At 44.1% G+C, this 23,608-nt stretch overlaps 2 protein-coding genes across 2 annotated transcripts; both read left to right on the forward strand.

Moving 5' to 3' along the window:
- Positions 1-7,694: 7,694 nt before the first annotated feature.
- On the forward strand, positions 7,695-12,717 carry LOC133910904 (probable 3-ketoacyl-CoA synthase 20). The gene is made up of 2 exons (XM_062353142.1): positions 7,695-8,516; positions 11,636-12,717. The coding sequence occupies exons 1-2, from the start codon at positions 7,779-7,781 to the stop codon at positions 12,446-12,448; spliced, it is 1,551 nt and encodes a 516-aa protein (XP_062209126.1). The 5' UTR covers positions 7,695-7,778; the 3' UTR covers positions 12,449-12,717.
- Positions 12,718-14,913: 2,196 nt separating this feature from the next.
- On the forward strand, positions 14,914-23,557 carry LOC133911650 (pentatricopeptide repeat-containing protein At3g23020-like). Its single transcript, XM_062353987.1, has 3 exons — positions 14,914-15,704; positions 15,948-18,574; positions 20,024-23,557. Exon 2 carries the CDS (start codon positions 15,969-15,971, stop codon positions 18,426-18,428), a length of 2,460 nt encoding a protein of 819 aa, XP_062209971.1. The 5' UTR covers positions 14,914-15,704; positions 15,948-15,968; the 3' UTR covers positions 18,429-18,574; positions 20,024-23,557.
- The last annotated feature ends 51 nt before the right edge of the window (positions 23,558-23,608 follow it).

Genomic DNA, 23,608 nt, shown 5'->3' on the forward strand with positions numbered 1-23,608 from the left:
TTCACTTATCTAAGCCTAAACACTAGACATAACATTAACAAAGGCCTAAACATGATTACTTGCGCTAATTGGATCCAATTATCCGAGACAGAGGTATAAACTGAGCTCATTTAGGTGTTAATTAGGGTTCAATGCGAAATTAGTCTAGCTCTAGTGCCAAATATTAGACTTAACTAATTCTAATTCCTATTAGATCTAATTTTGCATATTGAACACACACATAAAAGCGGAAGCGTGCACTAACCCGAGCTGGATGATGCCATGTATCTTATTGGTGAGTTGGAGTAGGACGGTGGTGTAGATGTTCTTGTTGATGAAGAGGTTGCAAATGGGTCAGTGAAGGTGATCCCGCACGCGTGGTCATCTGTGTTGAAGGCGAGGTTGACATATGCTCGGTGCAATGTGTAGAAGTCGACGGCATGTCGTGTGGACGATTTTGGCGGTGGCCTTCACTCTGCTGCGGCGCCCTGATGATCAGATAGATTACTTGTGCGTGTACGGTAGAACCTAAAACTCACGGGAACCATAACCCGTGAGGTGCCAGCTCTCCTTATCTATATAAACGCAATACGAAACAGGATCATAACCATAGTTGATTGGTTACCTCACTGATCGTAGCGCTAGCGACCCACATCCTCAAATCTCTCTGGATTTCTAACAGTCCGTCCCATACAGTGAAGAACAGAACAAACCAGGACTAGGAATTCCCTCCGAAAGAAGCCATGCGTCGCTACTCATTTGTAGGCACATTAAAAATTAGATTAAAGTTGAAGCGTTGATTTTAGTGGCATTAGGTAGGCTGCTCACACACACATATAGGACAAGAAAGCATGCCAATGTGTTTCCCAGGTGTGGTTAATCGAAACCCAATCGATCAATACAAACATGATGTGACATTACCAGCAGTGCCGAGAGCACAGGCTAGTTCTAACTATTAAGGTATATTTTAAAAAAAAATTATACCCATCATATCTTCATACTTCACATAGAAGCAACATTAAGATGAAAACTACTTCCTAGTTAAAGCTTTATAAGATTTCTCCCCATATCTATAAAATAAGAGACAACTCTACCATATTTCTCCTCATATAAAATATGAACTAGCAGCACCATTAAAGCTGCCCAGGATCTGGAGGATCCAGGGCACTGGTTAGTCTGTCTATTCACACATTCTCTCGAATTGACAACACCGTCACTCTTTAAAACATATCCAGAGAGATCATCAATTTAATTGCACCGCAGATGCCGCTAAATACAAACGAGTTGCTGTTAGACGGTTAGACCTGAAACCAACAAATATCTGCAGGTAAAAAGAACTCCAACAAGCCAACTTCTTCAGAAACTCTGTACTGTAGGTTGCATTTTGCTCAACATTTCTTTCGGGGTTGACTAAAAATAACTAATTTCCCCCAGAGAAAAAAAAAACTCAAGCACATCGATTTCTGCTTCTGAGCATATTTGCATCTACTCCAAGACAGGCGATCTTCAGAGCAGCGCTCCCATGACCATGAGCGCCCATCCGGTCCAGGAACGGCGAAGACGTGTACTCACGCGGTCAGTGCCCAGCCGACCGGCCGGCCGGCGACATGGCACCATGCTGATAATCGTATACTGGATTGCCATGCCATGCATGCTTGCACCAGAATGCGTGGTCAACGTCTCAAGCCGATGCCGATCGATCGAGCTCAATTGCTCATCATCACCAGCGTACACGCGCCGCGTGTCATGTCAACGAGCGTACAGGCACTTAACATGCTTCACGTGACACATCAGTGGGCACCAGCTGCGCATCTATGGCCGTTTAACTGCGAAACCTACCGGGAGTCTGAACTCCGATGCGATATATACATGGATCTGTTGGCCCAAAATACTTACAAGCGCACACGAGTATTCCTCGTGACCACTCACACGAGCACATATATAAACATAACGAGTACACATATGAGCATAACGAGCACTCAGTGAGCACAACAAGTACTCAGCGAGCACATATCAACACCACTCAAAACTCACACAACCACTCGTAAACACACGGAAGCACTCACACGAGTGCACACGACCACACATACAAGCTGCTCGATCACTCCCAAGTAGTGCACAAGCACTGTGAAGAAACTAATATTGTGAAGAAGTTATTAAGCAGGATACATATAAATACACACACGAGAATGGTTTTGCGGCTCTACACACGAGAGCCCTTTTCTCACTTGTATTTCACTTCACCACTCCACTCTTCTCAACACGACGCCAATTACATATGTTTAAATAGACACGCACACACTAAGCAGTAAAGCCATGTTTGGTCGCACGACTCGATCAAGCACTCTCGTGGTTTGCCCACTAACCACCTACCTACATGCAAGCTACTTTCTCTTATATGCAGAGCACCGTCTGAAGCCCACGCACAGCTCTAGAACGTGTCCACGCACTGACTACGTCCACACGACGCTTGCTCGACTATTTTGCCCGCTGATCCGCCCACCATACACACACTTTTGTGCATCACTAACGGCTAATCAACTTTCTGAGCCGTGCAACACGCACACTAATTTAAACTCAGCCCACAACTCTGACTCAACGCATATGAAGAACACATAAACAATAACATTAAGTCTAACAATCACCCTCTAATCTTGTTGGTTTTATTTTGAGCACCTCGTCATAGGCTTCAAAGTAGTGCAAACTTGTCATCAGCATCCGCCAAGGCGAGATGGGCCACACCCTTCTTCACCTTCTTTGCATCTTCACACTCGTCAGCGAAGTGACCGTACTCACCATATTTGCAGCAATACATCTTCGACTTATCGAACTTTCCACGATACTTCTTCTTGATACCGCTGCCGGAGCCCTTGTCACTCTTCTCCTCAGATATGGCAATCACCATGATCTCCGGCAAAGCTTAGACAATGGCGGCAGAGCCATCTATTCCTTCTTCTCATCAACCACTCTATCGTCCTCCACAGCCACCCACATTTCTTATGCATGCATGAAGATCTTTATTTTCACAGCCCACACCCCATAATTGCTCTCTGTGAGCATGGGGTGATGGAGGGACACAGCTACCTCCCTCACCAGCACTCTTGGCGTAGCACTATTGTCGGTGGCACCGATTTCTAGCAACTTCGATGACCTGTCACCTATCATGATCTTCAGCATTCACTCAACCCAGCTCTGATACCAATTGTTAGTCCAAAATCATTGCAAGCGCACACGAGCACTCCTAGCGACCACTCACGCAAGCACAACAAGCACACACACAAGCACAGCGAGCACACACCAACACTACTCAAAACTCACGAGCAGTGCTCGACCACTACTCAAATAACTCACACAACCACTTGTAATCACACAGAAGCACTCAAGCGAGTGCATACGACCACATACACGAACTGCTCGACCACTCCTAAGCAGTGCATGAGCACTATAGAGAAGCTAACACATGGAGAGGATAACACTGTAGAGAAGCTAGCAAACAGGATACACAGGTGAATACACACACGAAAATGATTTTGTGGCTCTGCACACCAGAGTCCTTTTCTCACTTGTATTTCACTTTATCACTCTACTATTCTTAACACGGCGCTGATTATAGATGTTTAAATAAGCACATACATTAAGCAGCAAAGCCACATTTAGTCACACAACTCTGCCAAGCACTCTCGTAGCTTACCCACTAACCACCTCCCTATATACAAGCTACTTTCTCTTACATGCAAAGCACCATCCGAAACCCACTTACATCTCCAGGACACGTCCACACACTGACCATCCACACGACGCTTGCTCGCTATTTAACCCCGCTGATCCGCTCACCATGCACACACACTTTTATGCATGACTAACGACTAATCAACTCTTTAAGCCCTGCAACACGTATACTAATTTATACTCAGTCCATAACTTTAACTTAACATATACGAAGGACACATAATCTAATAGGATCGACGCCCGACCATGCATCGTGCGGCTGATTGTGGCACCGGACATATATGCATCGCCCATTGACTCATGGGAAGTATATATGGAGAGCTAGCTGACTGAGTCGCGCGCGAGGAATTCCTTCCTTCCATGATCGGCGGAGGTAGCCGCCGGTTGCATTCATGTACGTGCGTGCATCTGCCGCTCCATCCCAAGTGCAATTCAATTCCAGCATGGTAGATTTGCTCGTGGGTCGAAGACGCGAGCCGGCGGCGAGCAGCGAGAGAGCTAGGAGAATACTAGAATGCGAGTGGCAACGCATGGGCTCTGAAAAGGATGGCGTAGTAGACTGGCCGTAGTGTTTTTCTATGCATAATAATGGGTACAAGGCCGGGCATTAATTGTGAACGCTCTTAAGTAGGATGCCAGTGTGCCATACTCCCGTACAGATGAGATTAATGGTGCGTTTGTTTTGATGGATAGAACCATATAGAAGATAGCTATCCAGTTTTTGTACTGTTTGGTTTGCTGGATGAGTAGATAGAGGCGGTCAGGATCAGAGCACATTTTGTTAGATGCTGACTGGATGGGGGCGAGCCAAGTTTGCTCACGCTGGTACGTCGCTCTGGCTCTCGTTCATATTTTTTATTTAAATCTCAATTTTATTTTAGAGTACAAGATTGGTCCAACAATTATAAATGTTTTTATGTGTAAACTAGAGCTCTTTAGCCACCTATTTTAATTGGTTTGATCTAAAAATTTTGAGCCAATATTTAATTAAAATTCTAAAAAACCTATTTTTATAAATTCTAGCAATTTTTAATGTCTCAAATAAATTTCAAAAATCTGAAAAAAAATCACTAATACTCTTTTTATGTGATGTACTAATTTATAAAAATATTTTTAACCCTAGATTATTTGATACAAAAGTAAATTCTTTTATAGTGCCCTATTTATATGTATTTTTATCATTTCATATGATATTCTCTTTTTAATTCAATTTAAATTCAAACAAATTTAAATATGTATAAATTCATCTATATACTTATGAAATACATATTAAATATGAATAGATCATTCTATATACTCTTAATACTACGAACAAAATAGAAAATTAATTTATCCTATCTACTCTAATCATAACAAAAAAAAAAACTAATTTATCTTATCAATTCTAACTAAATAAAAAATTAGATCATCCTAGATCATATACCATCTAACCTCTCTCTCTAAACAATCGCACTCTAGGACGTTGCATTCGGTTAGTAATTTCTTCAGCATGGTCGTCCATGGTTGCATGAAGCGATCGAGATCTTCCGTTTGGATCAGGACGGGTCTGCTGGACAGTCCTGGACTTGACGTCTGGAATAAAGGGCGATGCAGAAAACATCAGCATATGTGCATCTATCCGAGATTGATCCATCTGCTATTAGTTCCCTCTCTCTCTCTCTGTCTGTGGCAAAGTGCGGTACTAGTACTATAGGTTCAGCAGATTAAACTTCGTGCAATACAGACGCCACTACTGATTGATCACTAATTAAACTTCACAAGACGCAGACCATGGCTCTTATTTTTCGATTAGTAAGCAGAGTACAGCCGTACAGGTCGACATTGGTGGTTCCATGATAGAGATTTTTGTCTAAACTTGATCCTCTTGCAGATTTCTTTCTGGCTAGCCAGCAGAACGATCTCTCTCTGGTTCCAGTATCCATTGCGAATCGTGCAAGAGCAGTCTCCTTACGTCTACATCGTGCAAGCGTTGTGGTATGTCAAACTCGGAAGTAAATACGGCCGGCAAATGTGTACGTCGACTAAACCGTGAGGGCGTATCGAGGAACACATGCCTATGTGCTTGAAATCACGAAATAAACTACTAGTATCTCTATATTGAACATCGTGTGCATTTAGTCGTCCTTAAAATTAATACGAAACCAGGAAATGGTGTTGGGATTTTAAATTTGCAGAAGAATATATAAGAACAAAAACCCTGCAAATTGAGAGTTTGTCAAAAGATAAACTACCCACGCATGTTAACATACAGTCCAAGTCCAGTTTGAATATCGTAAGCCGGTGGCATATCAGGGCGGCGGGAGGGAGAGGACGAAGAAATTACATATGAAAGCTGTCGTCAAGATGTCAATATATTCTTAAATGTAAGCTCTTATATCGAGTCTAAGATTTAAATCCGGTTGAACTAGGTTCCACATCAGTGACACTAATCAACAACGCTATGCTCATTTCACAACTTCTGATCTGACTAGCAAAACATTTTATAAATTTTTTTTCTAGGGAGCTAGGTTCGATAGCAAATGCAGTATATGTCCTATTCAGTTTGCATACTTCATGCTTGCAAAACGTGAAGTGTATGTACTATATACTAGCATGCAAAATGATAAATTAATGCGTGCATGTATTACTTTTGGCAATCTATCATACCAGGAAAATCACGCGTGCATCTGCTCTCTTAATATCGATCGTGCCCTATTAGTGTGTAGCTAGCTTTTGCACGCTACTGTACGCAATGTTTCGTGTCAACTGTTCACGTTATTATACCAATCCACAGTGCCGCCTATACAAAGTAGCGAGCCCGTTTTAGGACGCTCAGAAAACTTTGAACATTAGCCCATGAACAAGGTACCGGAAGTGAAGGCATGCAGAAGCTATAGCCGTCAAACTAATGCCAAAAACACAGTTACATTTGCATGCAAGTCGTACAGGCCACCAGCTACCTGCACATGCAACATATTGTACCAATACGAGCCCTTGTTGGCCTATACTACTCCTAAGTCAAGCTACAGCGGGCAAGATTTAAAGAGTGTGGCTATATTTCCTATGATAAACCGGATGACAAAAATAATGATCCAATAGTCTCTAGTCGTCATCCTAAATCGTATGATAAATATTCAATAGTTTCTAGTCGTCTTCCTCCTCGATATGTTTTCTCAATGCTGCAATTGCCTTTTCGTTCTCAATCTGTTTTCTAAAAGTAGAACTTGCCTTCCTCACCTTGCTCTCCCTGTGGTGCCCTACTCCACCCATCTCCGGCAGGCTCCCACCACATGATTCGGCAACGACGCTCACTGTTGCGCTAACTCGGCTCCACCAAGCCGTTTCCTCTTGTCCCTGCCTCGACACCGCCCATTCGATCGTCCTCTGCCACCCACAGCTAGTGGCGTTCCAGCCGTCTCGTCACCCCACTTCCGTGTTTGCCACTATTGCTGGGCCAGCTTGCCGCCCATTCCCTTCTAAGCACGAAGATAGAAAAATCCCACCGAAAAGAATGCCATGTGCACTCATAGGGTCGCCTAATATGATTCCGCGTTTTCAGACGTATGAACTTTAGGAGGCGTGAAATTCAAATTACCTGAAGTCATGCATGCGTGGGACTTGCAACAAACCTGGAACCACCGTACGTCATCCTGCTCCGCCTCATATGCATCAGCGATCAACCCCAACGGGCGCGTACAATACAATTCATTCATCGATCCGTTCATAGGACTGATGAACGCGGCTGCACGTACACGAGCTGAACGCAGAGGTATGCTGCCAGCTGCCATAGCCATACACGTCATGGGCCGCCCCGTTTTCTCGGCTTCACCTACTTTGGTGCACCCATCCACAGGAACATGACATGGGCCGCGCATTAACCGCTACCTCCTCAACCAGCTTCGCGCCATTACTCACCCCTCCCCCTCCCCCTCCCCCTCTCTCCAGTCTCCACCCCACGCGTATAAATCCGCGCGCGCCGCAGTGCAACCTCCCACACCTTGCTCAGTGCTCGATACGACCGGCCAGCTAGATTCTCAGTTGCATAGCTCGGTGGTCTCGAGAATCCGAAGGCGTAAGACATACACACGTCCATGGCAAATCGATCGTTCGCCATGGACAGGGAGATGTTCCGGACTGTGAAGCAGGCGACGCTGAACCACGCCAGGCTGCTGTACCACCGCCTCGTCAGCCGCCTGCCGCACCTCCTCGCCATCACCTTCCTCGTCGCCGTGGCCCCGCTCGTGTCCACGCCGTCGCTCGCCGGCGTCCGGAACCTGTGGCACGAGGCGCGCGCCAACAAGGCCGCGGTCGTCGCGGTGGCCGCGGCGAGCGCGGCCGCGGCGTACGCGTACGCCATGTCGCGACTGCGGCCCGTGTACCTGGTGGACCTGGCGGGGTACAAGCCCGGGCGCGCGCACGAGAGGACCCGCGCCAAGTCCATCGGCCACTTCGCGCTGGCCGGGAGGTTCACGGAGGAGAGCATCGCGTTCCAGACGCGGATGCTGGAGCGGGCGGGGGTCGGCGAGGCCACGCACTTCCCGGCGTCGCTACTCCGCGTCCCCGTCGACATGTGCCTCCGCACGGCGAGGGAGGAGTCCGAGACCGTCATCTTCGGCGTCGTTGACGACCTGCTGGCCAGGACCGGGGTCCACCCCGAGAACATCGGCGTCGTCATCGTCAACTCCAGCCTCTACAGCCCCACGCCGTCCTTCACGTCGCTGGTCGTGAACCGGTACGGCCTGCGCCACGACGTCGTCAGCCACAACCTCAGCGGCATGGGATGCAGCGCCGGCATCATCGCCATTGACCTCGCCAGGCACCTGCTTCAGGTACGCGCGCATCGAATACCCCTCTCTTCCATGCAGCTAGAGCACGTTCTTCAATTGGTGCAACACACACACACATGAAGCCATGAACACGAAGGAAAATACTTAGCACATACGTGTCATGAACAACGTGGGGAATAAATGATTAGCTCAAATGAATACATTAAAGAAGCATAGCTTCATAGTGACTAACTCAACTGAACGATCGATCGATCCATCATGACAGTTGTTATTTTAGCAGCCCAACTCTAGTCTTAGATTATATCAACTGAAAATTTAGCCCCAACACTATATCTAGGCAAGATTTTTAGGAGGGCCTAGTGTTGACCAAGCACTCAATCTACACTGTATTTTTGTTACTGGCACCTAAGATGTCAAATCATTATAGTATCTTAAAATCTCAATATATAATCAGGCCAATCTTTTCAGAAGATCATTATATACTTGACATAAAAAAGATAGTTGAAAGTATTTTACATTATTTTTACCTACTCAAAAACCTATAACAACATAAAAAAAATTATTTTCCCGCTAAAAATAACAAAATTTTATTTTAAATTCCCTTGCAAAAAAGGAAATTTATTTTAATTACTTTTGTTGTGGTGGGAGGTGGTGGGGTGTGTTAAGGTAGATATGCGCGTTCATGGCCTTTACCAGGTCCATGAGCTTTGGACCTGTCCCGAACCGTCCGATTGGATATTGGCTATATCAAATTGAACAGGATTGGCGGAGTCTGACATGGAAACGGTCCAATAAAAAACACACCAATCACCCTAAAGGAGATCTAAAACAGTCCACACCGACCCAGCAGCTAAGGATGGTCCTCCTGTAAATACAGGCCGTCCGATCTGAGCCAACCCAGATCGGCTGGGTCTGAGCGCAGCTGTAACGAGCAGCTCCCCTGAGTCCCTGTATTGCATGCATATAGGGACCAGGGTGCAGCACCTGACGCGACTTGAGCTACCAAGGGAGGCTCCGTCAGTTGGAGCAGAATTTGCTGCAACCTTTGAGCCCAGACTTGTCGAATTTGCAGCTGAACTTCTCATACCTCGAGCACTGTAAAACGGTTAGGACAGAGCTATCTTCAATGATGTTATTGCTAGTATTGGAACGACTGATCACAAGCTGCATAACATTAGTATCAGACTCAACGAAACAAACATCTTAAGCTATGTTTGATTGCTTACCACAACTTACCATGCTGCATATTAGGCGTGCCACGCATCCTTAGACTTAGTGTTTGTCTCCGGTCAGAACTCAGAACACAGACCGGACCCAAGCGCCTGGCCCTGTCCAATGAAGCTGGCAGTGATTCACTCCAGTGCCCAGAGTAATTGTGGTTGGGTGGATGTTAGTTATGAGAGCACTGTGTCTGTCTGTGCTTACTGCAGCCATACCTACTGCAAGCCTGCAATTAAAGCTATACTACCTCCTGCATTGACGCAGATCCTCTGCATTAATACATAAAGGCTGACATACGGACCCATATCAGTATCTGTGTATTACTGCAAATGATCCTGAATTCCCTGCGGCCAGACCCCCCCCCCCCCCACGGCCGTTGCAGATGGTCACAACTGAAAAACAGCGTGATACTTAAGGTATTCAGTGCACAACGTTATTGAGTACTCATTTTAGTCCAAAATAAGTGTTATTTTACGTTACATGCACTCAACTGTTTTAAATTATTTTTTATGTACTGAGTTTGGATACTTGTAAATGACACAGATAGATTTATCTCGAAAAATATTTTCATAAGAATATATTTTTGTTATGCTTTATCAATATATTACAATAACAAGTAGCAACCAAAGTTATATTTTAAGAATCGTATTGATGTTCAAAGCGACCCTTATTTTGGACACAAGGGAATGATACTGTATTTTTAGCATGTTCTGATCCTGTAGCTTAAGAAGTCACCATGGTCTAGTCACATCCGGGTTCGAAAATTCATTGATAACCGGTCGACAATCACGATAACCAGCCAATTTGCTCCCCATCAAATTCACAAATTGATCGGTTTTGAAAATTAAATTCAAAAAATTCAAAATAGATTTTTTTTATAAAAAAATCATAAAAAATAGAAACAATTATAAGACTATCTATGAAAAAAATAAAAAAATGTCATTTACATATGGAAATACGTGCTCAAACATTGGTAGCTTGAAAAAATGTCGAAAAAAGTGAAATGCTAATACGGGCCAAATGCACAGTGCAAACGGCCCGTTTCAACCCAGCTCTATGGGATGAAATAATTATATAATGTATGCATATATTCGATGAAACAATCATATAGTCATGCTCATATTGCTATTAATATGTATTTGTTTTCTTAGAAATATCCAAAATATAGCAAAGGTCATGCCAAATTTTTCCTGATTTTTTACATTTTTTCTCCTATGTATGATATATGTATAGAGTAGATGGTATGATTAAACAAAATATAGGAAATCTTATGTCATATTTGTTTATATTTTTCTGCATTTTTGTGATTTTTTGTGATTTTCCTTAAACTTCCTAGAAATTCAAATAATGCGCTCGGTAAATCGGAAAATTCAACAGGTTATTGGTGCAACTCGCTCGATTTTTCTTCAGTTCGATGAATGCGGAAATGCGGAAAAACCGATCGAAAAATCGGAGAACGTGCTCAGTATTTTGTGCAATTCGCTCGGTTACCGCTAATTCGATTTGGTCTGATTTTATCCCCAATTTATAAATTTGATCAAATGAATTTGTCTAAATTCTCACTAAATTTTAACCGATTTTTACGATAGTCACAAATTTCCAGTTACCGTTGGGTCCCGGTTTTTGGACCCCCAAATGATTTTGTAAAGCTTGGTCACGTCGCCGCTCCGTTTCAGAGCCAATTCGGCGCTGCCTGCATTTGCGCAGCCGTGCAGAGCAGCAGGCTGGGGCTGGGCTCCAGCAGCAGAGCACTAAGAAGAACGATCTCCTCTCCTGAATTCCACTGCACTGACGTACTGCACTTCTAGTGTTCGCACCTAGTCACAACTCACGAGTACATGGATGCGAACGTCGTCGTGACAAAGATCGGCACTTCTGGTTGTTTTTCAAGCTAGTGATCGGACTGAAATGACGAACTTGATTAATAATAACCTCTACAGGTGCACCCTGACACGTACGCGCTGGTGGTGAGCACGGAGAACATCACCCTGAACGCCTACTTAGGCAACCACCGCCCGATGCTGGTGACCAACACGCTGTTCCGAATGGGCGGCGCGGCCGTGCTCCTCTCCAACCGACGCGCCGACCGCCACCTTGCCAAGTACCAGCTGGTGCACACGGTGCGCACGCACCGCGGCGCGAGCGACCAGAGCTACGGCTGCGTGACGCAGGAGGAGGACGACGAGGGCCACGTCGGCGTCTCCCTCTCCAAGGAGCTCATGTCCGTGGCCGGCGAGGCGCTGAAAACCAACATCACGACGCTGGGCCCGCTGGTGCTGCCGCTGTCGGAGCAGCTCTGGTTCCTGGGCACCGTCGTGCTCAAACGCGTGTTCCGCGCCGACGTGAAGCCGTACCTGCCGGACTTCAAGCTGGCACTGGAGCACTTCTGCATCCACGCGGGCGGGCGCGGCGTGCTGGACGAGCTGGAGAAGAGCCTCAAGCTCAGCGCCTGGCACATGGAGCCGTCGCGGATGACGCTCTACAGGTTCGGGAACACGTCCAGCAGCTCGCTCTGGTACGAGCTCGCCTACTGCGAGGCCAAGGGCAGGATCAAGAAGGGGGACCGCGTGTGGCAGATCGCCTTCGGCTCCGGGTTCAAGTGCAACAGCGCCGTGTGGAAGGCGCTCAGGACGGTTGACGACGCCGGGGAGAGCAACCCGTGGGCCAGCGATCTCGACGCGCTGCCGGTGCATGTGCCCAAGGTGGCGCCCTTCGCATCCGACGAGGCGCCCAAGCACGGACAGGCTGCCTAGCTTGTACCACTTCTACAGTCTCGAAGCAGAGAACCAAGCGTGCGGGCGCACTTCCATTGTGTGGTCTGGCCGGCTTATACATGCTAAGGGCATTTCTTATAGCATACTACTAGAGTGTAAATCTTGATGGATAATGAGCTGGATAGCATTGTTGTGTGTCGTTGGATGAAGATCATGGAAGGTTTGGTCCTATGCAATACATGGTATATGCATGTCCAGAGCAATACAAGTTCGTACAAGAGAATGTAATAAAAGTCTAAAAGAGAATATCATCCATAGCAGTAGTCATGGGAAAATAATTTTATGAGACTTGATCTAATGTATTAGGATATTTGATTTAATTGTGATATGTGGTAAAAATTATTATAAAACTTATGCTAGAGACAAAAAATTATATGTGATAAAACAAAGAAGAAAATAAATTATCACGTATAACTGTATAAATTAAATCCATACTCTAAATGTATTAGACCAGGTTTCGTAAGATTATTCTCCATAGTCTATGTGCATGCATATTATTTTTTTTACAAGGGGACGCATACTATCTATGTACACCACACTTACACTATAAGAGCGCACAATATTATATCTATACACATATTAGGATGAGATTGGAACACTCGAGATCTCCAGTATATAGAAGTGTGTAGTATCACTAAACGTGCATCCATATATGTCAGTATGTCTAGTCTAGGACCTATCACGAGAGCAATTGAGGAATAAATCACTGGTGAGTAAAAAAGCAATTGGAAAATAAATTCCAATGAGCACCCGTGCCGGACTTAAGGCTCGAGTGCAAACAGGCTCGGTCGCACACTAACGACTTTGCCACCGAGCTAATGCTCGGTCTCACGTGCCTATCACCTTGTAGGCATCCGTGGCTGGGCCCCTCGGCCATTGCCGTGCCCACCCGCAGCTCCGCACTGCAACACCCTCATGGCATTGCCGTGCGCTGCTCGATTGTGGGCTACTTCACACAATTTTCAGCCCAAGACAGCAGCTTTTATCATGTCTGCACAATTGAGGGCCCACGAGCGAGCGTGCGCGCTCTTGCACTGTGTGGTCCGGCCGGCTTAAACAGGCTACAGGGCATTTCTTGTATTATACTACTAGTGTGTAAATCTTGATGGCTAATGAACTGGAGAACATTGTTGTGTGTCGTTGGATGAAGATCATGGAAGGTTTGATCCTATGCAATACATGATAGATGCATGTCCAGAGCAATACAAGTTCGTACAAGAGAATGTAAAAGTCTAAAAGAGAATATCATCTATAGCAGTAGTGGAAAATTAATCATATGAGATCCGATCTAATGTATTGAAGTTTGGCGTCAATTTATAGTGTGATACGTGATAAAAATTATTATAAAACTTATGATAAAAACAAAAAATTATATGTGATGAAAAAGAAAGAAAATATATTACCACATGTCATAATATAAATTAAATTCAGACGCTAAATATACTATACCATGTCTTAAGGATTATTTTCCGTAGTCTATGTGCGTGTGTATCACTTTTTTTAAGGATACAAGAGGACACACATCACATTTGCACCACACGTGTGCATACGTGTGCGTATTTATAGACACGCTAGGATAAGATTAGAAGACTCGATGCCTCTAATACGCGGAAATACATAATACCACTGAACGTACATATATGTGTATCTTATGTACATAGCTTGAAACTTATCACAAGAATAATTAATAAATAAATCCCCGGTAACCACCCATGTCGGTCTTAAAGGCCGGAACACATGCAGGCTGGTCACACAGTAGCGACTTTGACACCCGAGCCAACTCTCGATCTCACATGCTATCACCTTGTAGGCCTCCGTGGCTAGACCCCTCAATCCTCGCCACGCCCTCCCACGGCTCCGCATTGTACAACCTCGCGGCCTTACCGTGCGTTGCTTCATTGTGGGTTACTTCACATAATTTCTAGCCCAAGGCAGCTGCTTTAGCATGTCTACACAATTGAGAGCCTGCGAGGGGAGACGCCCCGGTGAGTTGCACGTGAGAGTTCCAGAGGAGACCAGAAAGATGACTCCAAGGTGAGTCTTCAGATCCAGCATCGATCTCACCGTCTCCCCTCCTCCGATTGCCTCTCTGGCAATGGTAGGCATGGGATACTGGCGGATCGACACTGAGTGTGGTTTGTAAGTTTGGTAGTAGTTGTTTTTAGGTAGTAGTTAGGTGATAGTTTAGCTATTTTGTGTTCTAGGAGGTGTCGTTCGGTGCTTCGTAAATTTGATCAGTAGTTCTTGAGTAGTTTGGAGTCGTCGTCGGTGATGTCCTACTGGTTGTTCATGTTTGTGTTGGTTTATATATAGTATGTTGCAAAAGTTTAAGATGGTTTCCACACGCCAATTTCATTAGTGGTGGGTGTGTTGTGTTCTTCTACGAGCAAGTTTTGCAAAGGTTTCACTGGCTCTGCTAGGGAGAAGCTAGTTTTGCTCCACATGATTACGATTGAGTGTGAGAGGTTTGCTTCGTTGATCGTCGGTTTGGAGTTGCCTGTGATGTTTGTGGCGTCTATTCCTGCATCCGGTGAGAATGAACTGCCTGAACGCTCAATGTTTCAACAGGATGTCGTGCGGTGTGCTATTGATGGTAAGGGGAAATTCGTGAGCTTCTTTGAAAGCTCCTCTATCGAAAAAGGGGTCAACTTCAAGCTGCAGCTGCTGCGACCACCGGTGACAAAGAAGACCAGGACGTCCCTGCCAAGCTCTCGATGTTTTGATTATAATCCTCAGGGATGTAGATGTAGGGTCACTGCTTTAATCCTCTCCATATCTATACGAAAATCATCCCGGTTTCTAAAAAAAAAAGAGAGAGCCCACGAGCGAGCGACTTGTTTATCTTCTTTCCTCACCCAGCGCCGCCTTCCCCTCCAAGCTTGTGCACCAACAATGACGGCCTCGCCCCGGCCGCTGTGCGGGTCATACTAGGGGGAAGAGCCCTTTGTTGCCTCTAGCTCGACCCGGTGTTGGCTCCGCCCCTGCTAGTCCTCCCCTGCCGGTCCCGGTCATCCACCCGCGCACTCTACTCCTTTCCCCACCCCGCCGGGCTGCACTTCCCCTTCTCCGCCGTAGCGCGTCGCCTTGTCTTCCCTCGCCGAAGCCGCTGCCGCTGCCGCTACCGCTACCCGCGCGGTGGGCTAGCCAAGGAGGTGGGGAACCACCGGCTGCGGGGTCCCGAGCTGCTCACCGCCGCCCGCCGTTCGTCTCGGCTGTGAACCTGCGCCGACCACCGGTGAGTTGAAACTTTAGAGTTTTGTTTCGATGTTGACACTTTCGAGTAGGGAGTCTTCAATTTGGGTTGAGAGGTGAAATTTGTTTCCGTTGATAACTCGCCTGAGGTCGTCGCCGGTGGCTGCCACGCCTTCCGGCTGCATACAACTAACCCGACTGCGACTAGCTTCCTGACGGGGAGCCCGTAGATTAGTTTTGGGTCAACCCAAATGCTTAACGACTCTCACGTTGTATTGTTTTTCAGGGTGGATAACGGCAGGGCAATATGCTGATCCCGTGCGATTGCTTCCTCCATCTACCCGCGCTGCCGCTGACTCCGTTGTCGAATCTTGCGGTTTCGGCGCCCTGGAGAGATAAAGGTCTCACTTTCCAGTTTAATGCAGTATCTGCGCCAGCAAGAACCGCTGAAATTGACCTCCATTTGGCAGTTCCATGCACGATTGCCAAACAGACTGCACCAAGGAAGAAGAAAGGCAGCTGGGTCAATTACGGTGGGTCTCTGCCGGCAATGCTGGAGGCACTGGAGTGTGTCCAGGACATCGGGGAGGCGCTCTGGCCGTGGAAGGACACACTAAGCAATCGGGAGAGGACGATCATCCTCAAGGAGCAGAAGGATTGGAGACGGGTGGTCAAGATCTTTGACTGGTTTCGCAGGGAGAGGGGCAATGAGGTTAATGTGATTCACTACAATGTCGTGCTCTGCGTGGTTGGTCGGGCGAGGAGATGGGACCTTGTTCTTAGGCTGTGGCATGAGATGCATTCCTGTGGTGTGGTTCCAGATAACTCAACGTATGGTACTCTGATTGATGTGTGTTGCAAAGGGGGGAGAGAAAGGGCGGCATTGCTTTGGCTTGGTGACATGTGCAAGCGCGGTTTGATGCCTGATGAGGTCACTATGAGCATTGTGCTGCAGGCACATAAGAAGGCTGGAGAGTATGAAAAGGCTGAGCTTTTCTTTAGAAGATGGTCCTTGGATTCAGGTAGAATGATGGAGGGACGTACTCGCTACAGCTTGTATACTTACAACACCTTGATTGATACTTATGGAAAAGCCGGTCAACTTGAGAAAGTATCTAATACGTTCAACCAAATGTTGAGAGGTGGTATCACACCAAATGTTGTTACCTTCAACACAATGATCCATGTTTGGGGTAAGCACCATAGAATGGAGCAGGTAGCTTCTTTGGTGACGATGATGGAAGAGTTCCAGTGCGTTCCTGACACTAGAACTTATAATATACTGATCTCACTGTACAGAGAAAGTGATGATATTGATGTTGCAGAGTACTACTTTTGGAAGATGAAAGCAGAAAACTTGGTACCAGATGTTGTGAGCTACCGCACACTATTGTATGGATACTCTATCAGGGGTATGATCAGTAAATCGGAAGCTCTTCTAAAAGAAATGGACGAGAGGGGCTTTGTGATAGATGAATACACACAATCAGCTTTGACAAGGATGTATGTAAATGCTGCGATGCTTGAGCAAGCATGGCATTGGTTTGACAGGTTCCATCACCAGATGAACTCTGAGTGCTTTGCTGCAAATATTGATGCATTTGGGGGGAAAGGATACATAGTCTTTGCAGAGAAGGCTTTTATGTGCTGCTTAAAGAGGAAGATGCTCAGTGTTTCTGTGTGCAATGTTATGATAAAAGCATACGGGTTAGTAGCGAAGCTTGATGACGCCTGCGAGATAGCTGATGGCATGGAGAGGTATGGCATTTTGCCTGATGACTTGACTTACAGTTCTCTCATTCAACTTCTGTCAACTGCTAAACTGCCAAAGAAAGCTCTCTACTACTTGAAAAAGATGCGAGCAGTAAAATTGCTGTCTGACTGTGTTCCATACACTGTGGTAATTAGTAGCTTTGCTAAAAGTGGTGATTTGCACATGGTTGAATGCCTATTTAGAGAAATGATCACTTCAGAGATCCGTGCTGATGTTTTTATCTACTCTATCTTAATTGACGCATATGCTGAAGTTGGAAATGTCCAACAAGCTGCAGCATATTTTGGTTTAATGAAAAAGGATGGTTTATGTGAGAGTGCTACGATCTACAATTCTTTGATAAAGCTGTACACGAAGGTAGGGTATCTTGCAGAGGCACGAAAAACATACAAGCTTCTCAGATCATTGGATACTAATGCCAGCCTTTATGCATCAAATTGCATGATTGATCTCTACAGTGACCATTGTATGGTGAAGGAAGCACATGACATCTTTGAGAATTTGAAGGCCAGGGGAACGGTTAATGAGTTCTCATATGCAATGATGGTGTGTTTGTACAAGAAAGTTGGTCGCTTTGATGAAGCTCACAGGATTTGCAAGGAAATGCAAACTTTAGGGCTTCTAACTCAAGCATTAAGCTACAATTCTGTGATTCAAATGTATGTATCTGGTGGAAGAATGGATGAGGCTCTTAAAGTATTTAAGAAGATGTTGGCATCGAACATGCCACCAAATGATGCAACATTCAAGGCACTAAAGGTTATTCTAGTGAAAAGCAGAGTTGCAAAGAATGAGACTAGAAAGTTAGAATTGCTTAGAAGAAATAACGCTCATGATTGCTTGCGTCAATGGTACAGGGCACTATCTTCAGCTGTAAGATCAAGTGCCAGTTCTTTTCAGCGTAGTATTATTGACCATTCTGCTGTAAGGATACATCCTTATGACAAGAAAGCAAGTAACTTGAGAACTGATTTCAAATGGTTGAAATCATAGATGTAAATACACCACTGCACTGATCCATCTATTAAACTGTACACAGAGAGCATGTATATTGTCTTTGAAAAGGAAAAGGTTTGGCTTTGCCCAGTGAATTCTCATAGGTCGATCGCATGTGCATGGATCCTGTCAGATTTCTGCAGGTCAGTGTTCTTACTTATAAATACTTATTAGGTTCTTATAAATCGGAATATACATTACATTCGTTCATGATTCTCCAGCTTTGCTACGTTGTTTTAAAGTTCTGCTGTTGTAACTTTATTTCATTTCTAGTTACAGCTTACCTGGGAATATAAATTTCAATGATGGCATCTTGTTCTTATGATGTCTTATACATAATTCCCACCTGATAAATATGCTGTATAGCCTGGATTCAGTAAGTGGTAAATTCAGAAGTGAAAGAACATCGAAATTGGCTTATTCATTGATAAAGAGCATCTAGCATTCTATCTTTTAGACATGCTTGTGTTTCATCGGTAATATTCAAGAAGACAACAGGTTTATACATTTGATCAGTGACAGCTTGAGAGTTGTTCTCAAGTCTCCAATTAAGGATGATTTTAGCATGCAGTGCTACGCTGAAGCTTTCTTCCAAAGTGACAATGCATCATATGCTTGTAATTTTTTGGTTGGGCAAGGTGATAAAGTTGCTACATGATGTCTGGCTATAGAGTAGGAATGCAGTCTGGGTACTTGGTAGACTTTGATGCATGAACTTTTAGTAGCTTGCATCAATTCACAATTATGCATAAAATATTTCCTACTTTGTCTGCATTATTTTTCTTCCACGTGGGAATGTCTTATTTGGTTCCGAATTTGGCACCTAAATATCCACTGTTTAGTTGCTTAACATTACAGCATCCATCCTGCTTGTAACTCTACTCTAAATTCAGGTATACTGAACTCCACTAAAAATTTCAGTTCTGTCACTGTTTCATACTTTCCAATTGTGATCGGGCTGTGTAAGCTACTAATATGGTAATGCCTGATTATTTTCCGGTGTGAGGTTAAGGCATATAATTCCTCTGGATACTTACCCTCGATCGAAGATGCACTTTTGTAGCTGTGTTGAACCCGGTGCAAAGCTTTTACACTTTCATATGTGTCGAAGAGTCGGTTCCCCAGTTGAGTTACTCGGATCATCCTTTCGGATTTAGTCCTGAGACTCCCCGAAATATTTTGTCAGGGAGAATCACTCTTCGACAATATGCTTTCTTGAATTCAATTACTACCACCATTTTTTTAATCTGGATTAGACATCTCATTCTTGAAACCAGACGATTTATTCTTGAATTTTGTTCTGCATTTAGGCATTCTACTTTCTTCAGCTCCTTTCATGTGTGGCGATGCTTCTATTTATTTGTGGTGGACTTTAAACTGTTGATTTGCACCGTCACAGTTCCTAACCACCAGCAGCATGCATATCTCAAATGCTGCACCATATGTGGTTTCTAGTGTTTTGGACTAGTCAAGATTACTTTCTGCAACTCATGTTTGTGGGGCGTTGTTATTTTGTAAGTTTGATAGGCTACATTGTACGATAATAGGATCAATAGATTTCTTACATGTGTAATCTATCTTGTTCTCTGCAGTTTTGGAGTACATTGCCCAACATTAAGTTCCAGCAATGACATAAACATGATGGATGTGCAATGAAAGTGGGCAACAATGGCCTTGGGACATGTAATACTCGGATAGCTCGGCAGTCACATCATGCCAGGCTTTCTTGCAGGGAAGTACCACACTTTCAGATTATACGGCTATTTGGACTGTTTTGGCACTGACAAAATGCAATTTGTTTGCATGACTGGCAATCAAGAGTAGTCCTTAACAGCATACAGTGTGGCCAAGAAGAACTGACCTGTGGCTGGCAATTTTGCATACAGGCAGCGGAAACTTCTGATCACCTGCTGATGAATTAGCCAGACAGATTTCCTTCTGGTCTAAAATTCTGCCTGTGCCTTGCGATTGGATGATAGTAAAATCCTGCCCTTTAGGAAACCTCATCATAGTCAGTGCTGGTGGATGGATAGTAGGAACAGAATTCCAAAGAAAAGAAAATTTTTATGCACTGGCTTTCTGATTTTGGCAACAATAGAGCGCGCGTAATTTCAGAATTTCTATTACGCGTGAATCCATATTAATTTTAAAAAATGCGCTATATTTAGGTCATTATAGAGATTATTTATTATATTATCTACGAGTGAAATGAGCAAGCTTATAGCTAGAAACATAACTATATTGTTGGCTGTCTCGGTCATGATCCCATCAGTGGTGCGTGGTTTTTATGGTAGTGTTTGATCGGATGATAAGGTGGGATGTGACGATTTTTTCATGTATTAAAGGATGTGATGATTTAAAATGTTTGTTTGGTGAGAGAGATGGAACGAGCCTATTTTGGAATCTTGTGTCCACCATAATTCTCATTTTCTGAGTAGGATGACTATGTCTGAGAATTTTTTTGAAATCCTCTCATCTAATATCTAAAGGAATATTCTCTTAAGAGAGTCATTATATCTCCTCATCCTCCAACCAAATATTTAAAACAATAGGATAAGATTATCCCAACCAAACATTAATTAAAGCATTGTTTATTTATACTTCTGGCTTTTGTGATAGTAAAATTGCTTTTACTTCTCAAAAATTACAATAAGAAGTTAGCAAAAATAAACTATTTATTTAAACTTATAATTTTTAAAAAAATAGGAATCAGCAGAAATCTAAACAAACATGACGTAAAAGCTCACACCATCTGTTGCTTCTGGCTTCTGCTGCCTACTCCAGTGCTCTGCTACGTCAACCTGAGCTCCTTTGCTTCTCCCTCCTCGCAAGCCATCACACCTCTATGCTCCATCTCAAATGGTGACATTGTGACTTATTGCTTTTACAATGGATAAGTTTTGGAGATGTTCAATCTACACCAGGAGGCTGGGGAGAACTAGTGTGGGAAAAATCAAAAGCATTGAACTTACATTTCACCGTTTGGTGGGCCTACTGTTGAGCTAGCCTCATTAATTGGCATTAGCGCAGAGTGATAGTATTGTGGCATTGAAATGACTGGAAACTTAAACAGCTCTAATCCTTAGACTTCTCTGTGTCACATAATTTTGTGATGCCTGCTTTGATAATTTGATACTGTCACGCAAGTTAAATGAGACAATAGCTTAGGATTATATTGAATGGGATTATCTTTTAATAGTCCTGGAGTTAAACATTCACCATTCGCATTGCTGGTTTGCTATTACGCTGATTTTCATTCGTCTCCAGACTTAATTTACAAGTTTTTTATGATTGAAGGCATGCCGTTCCCAACTTATGCATTCAATGGACTTGACCCGTTTGGGGTTTGTAGTGATGGTTTTGTTACCACTTTTGGTGTGGTTGATTGGTTGTGTTTTCTTACAGATTTAAGATCGTGATTTGCACCTTTTGCAGGTTCTTACAATGAGAATCATGCAGTTTTCTAATGCTGCACCCTGAATTTCGAGCGCATCTCTTGGATTGCTGAAGGCATAAAAAATATACTATTTGCTGCTAATATTTGTTTAGCCTTCAGTAACTCTTTCAAGCTTCATTCTCTGTGAATTCATAATCTGGCATTTGATGTGTTTATGATTGTGGTTGTCTTGATTGTTTTGGATCTCTACACCCTTTAAAAATTAGTGTTTGAACAAATTGTAGTGGTCTTGATTGTTTTGGATCACTGCACCCTCTAAAAGGTAGTGTTTGAGGAAATAACCAGGCTAATTACGATATTATTTATCTTTTCTGTCTTAATCTTCGAATTGAATTCTCCTTCATTTTGCTTATGACTATCTGCAAACTGTTATTTGGTTGTAAGAGTAAAATCAATTATCAATACAGCAATATTGCACCCAAGCAAATCATGTGACGAGTATCCATCCATGAAGAACTGCAATAATGGCAGACCTCTAAAAAAAGCCCTGCAATGATGGTCATCACATAATCACATTATAAGCCTTACTTTGTTGATTTGTTCAAGTATGGCATTGGCTGCTTAAGTTCCTTTATGAAATGACCAAGGAGAATTGAATCAGTAAGCCAGACAGCCAGTGAATGCTTTTTGGTCTTGCTTTTCTCCTGATCCTTTTTACGATTTCACAACGCAACAACGGTAGATGAATTTATTTACAACAGTATGCTACCTGGTGCATGTGTATGCAGTTAACTCCTTTGGCCTTTTTGATTACTCGAGTTTTTTTATTGCTCAAGAGATCTTTTTAGGGCCTTGACTGCCTGCTGTCCTTCCACCGTGCAGTTCAACCTAATTTGATGGTTTTTTACTGTCAGCAGAAGATGTCTGTCTGGAGTCCAGACCTAAGCTTCCTTGTGACTACTGATGCTTACTTGTTTGTTCACATCGATCCTATGGCTGCTCATTTGCTCACTGCATATGCTGTAATAGTTGCAGATGCATTCTCTGGTTATGTTTCTTTGCTAAGAATTTCGGCACTCTTTCATCAAATCACTTGGTTAGTACTTAGTAAGACATTGGCTCTTACCTTTGCAGGGCAAGGCCATGGAGAGTGGAACCAAGGTTGGTGATGTTAGGGAAAGGGAAAGGCAACTCAAGTTCATGGAAGAACTTGGCGCTGCAACGATCCCAATCCTAGTGCATACTGCTCTCTTGGGCTTGCCAAACATAACCTGATGTCCGTCAGGGCAAGCCCCAGAGCAGCGACTCGCAAGAGGGCGTCTTCGTCTGCACGTGGAACTATTCTCCACTAACACTGATGAACTCATCTGGATGGTACTCCATCCAGGTGGAGCTTTGGTGATTACTAACTATATAGTGCGCGATTAATGCCCTTAATTTCCTTCTCATTTCTGCAAGCTTTGACAGCGCATTTCTTTTGTTCTCGTCTGCGGTGAGGTAATGCTCCTAGTTTTGTGCTGTGCTCAGGTAACTTTGAGTGGGTTGTGCTGTATGTGTTTTTGGTGTGTAGTGCCCTCCCCCTGGTAGACCAATTTCTGGGATGTAAATTGTGGACGTGGACCAAATGCTTATCACGTCCACCCTGTAATCCTGTATCATTCTGTGCGATTAATTATGCTACACAAGTCTCTTCTATTCTCTTATGGTGAAAAAGGGTTTCTTTCTGCTAGGTCATGCTGGAGAGGCTTTTTCCGCAGTGCTTCAATGCCTTGTGTGTCTA

The sequence above is a fragment of the Phragmites australis genome, chromosome 3, assembly GCF_958298935.1.
Source record: "Phragmites australis chromosome 3, lpPhrAust1.1, whole genome shotgun sequence".
NCBI classification, from domain to species: Eukaryota; Viridiplantae; Streptophyta; class Magnoliopsida; order Poales; family Poaceae; genus Phragmites; species Phragmites australis.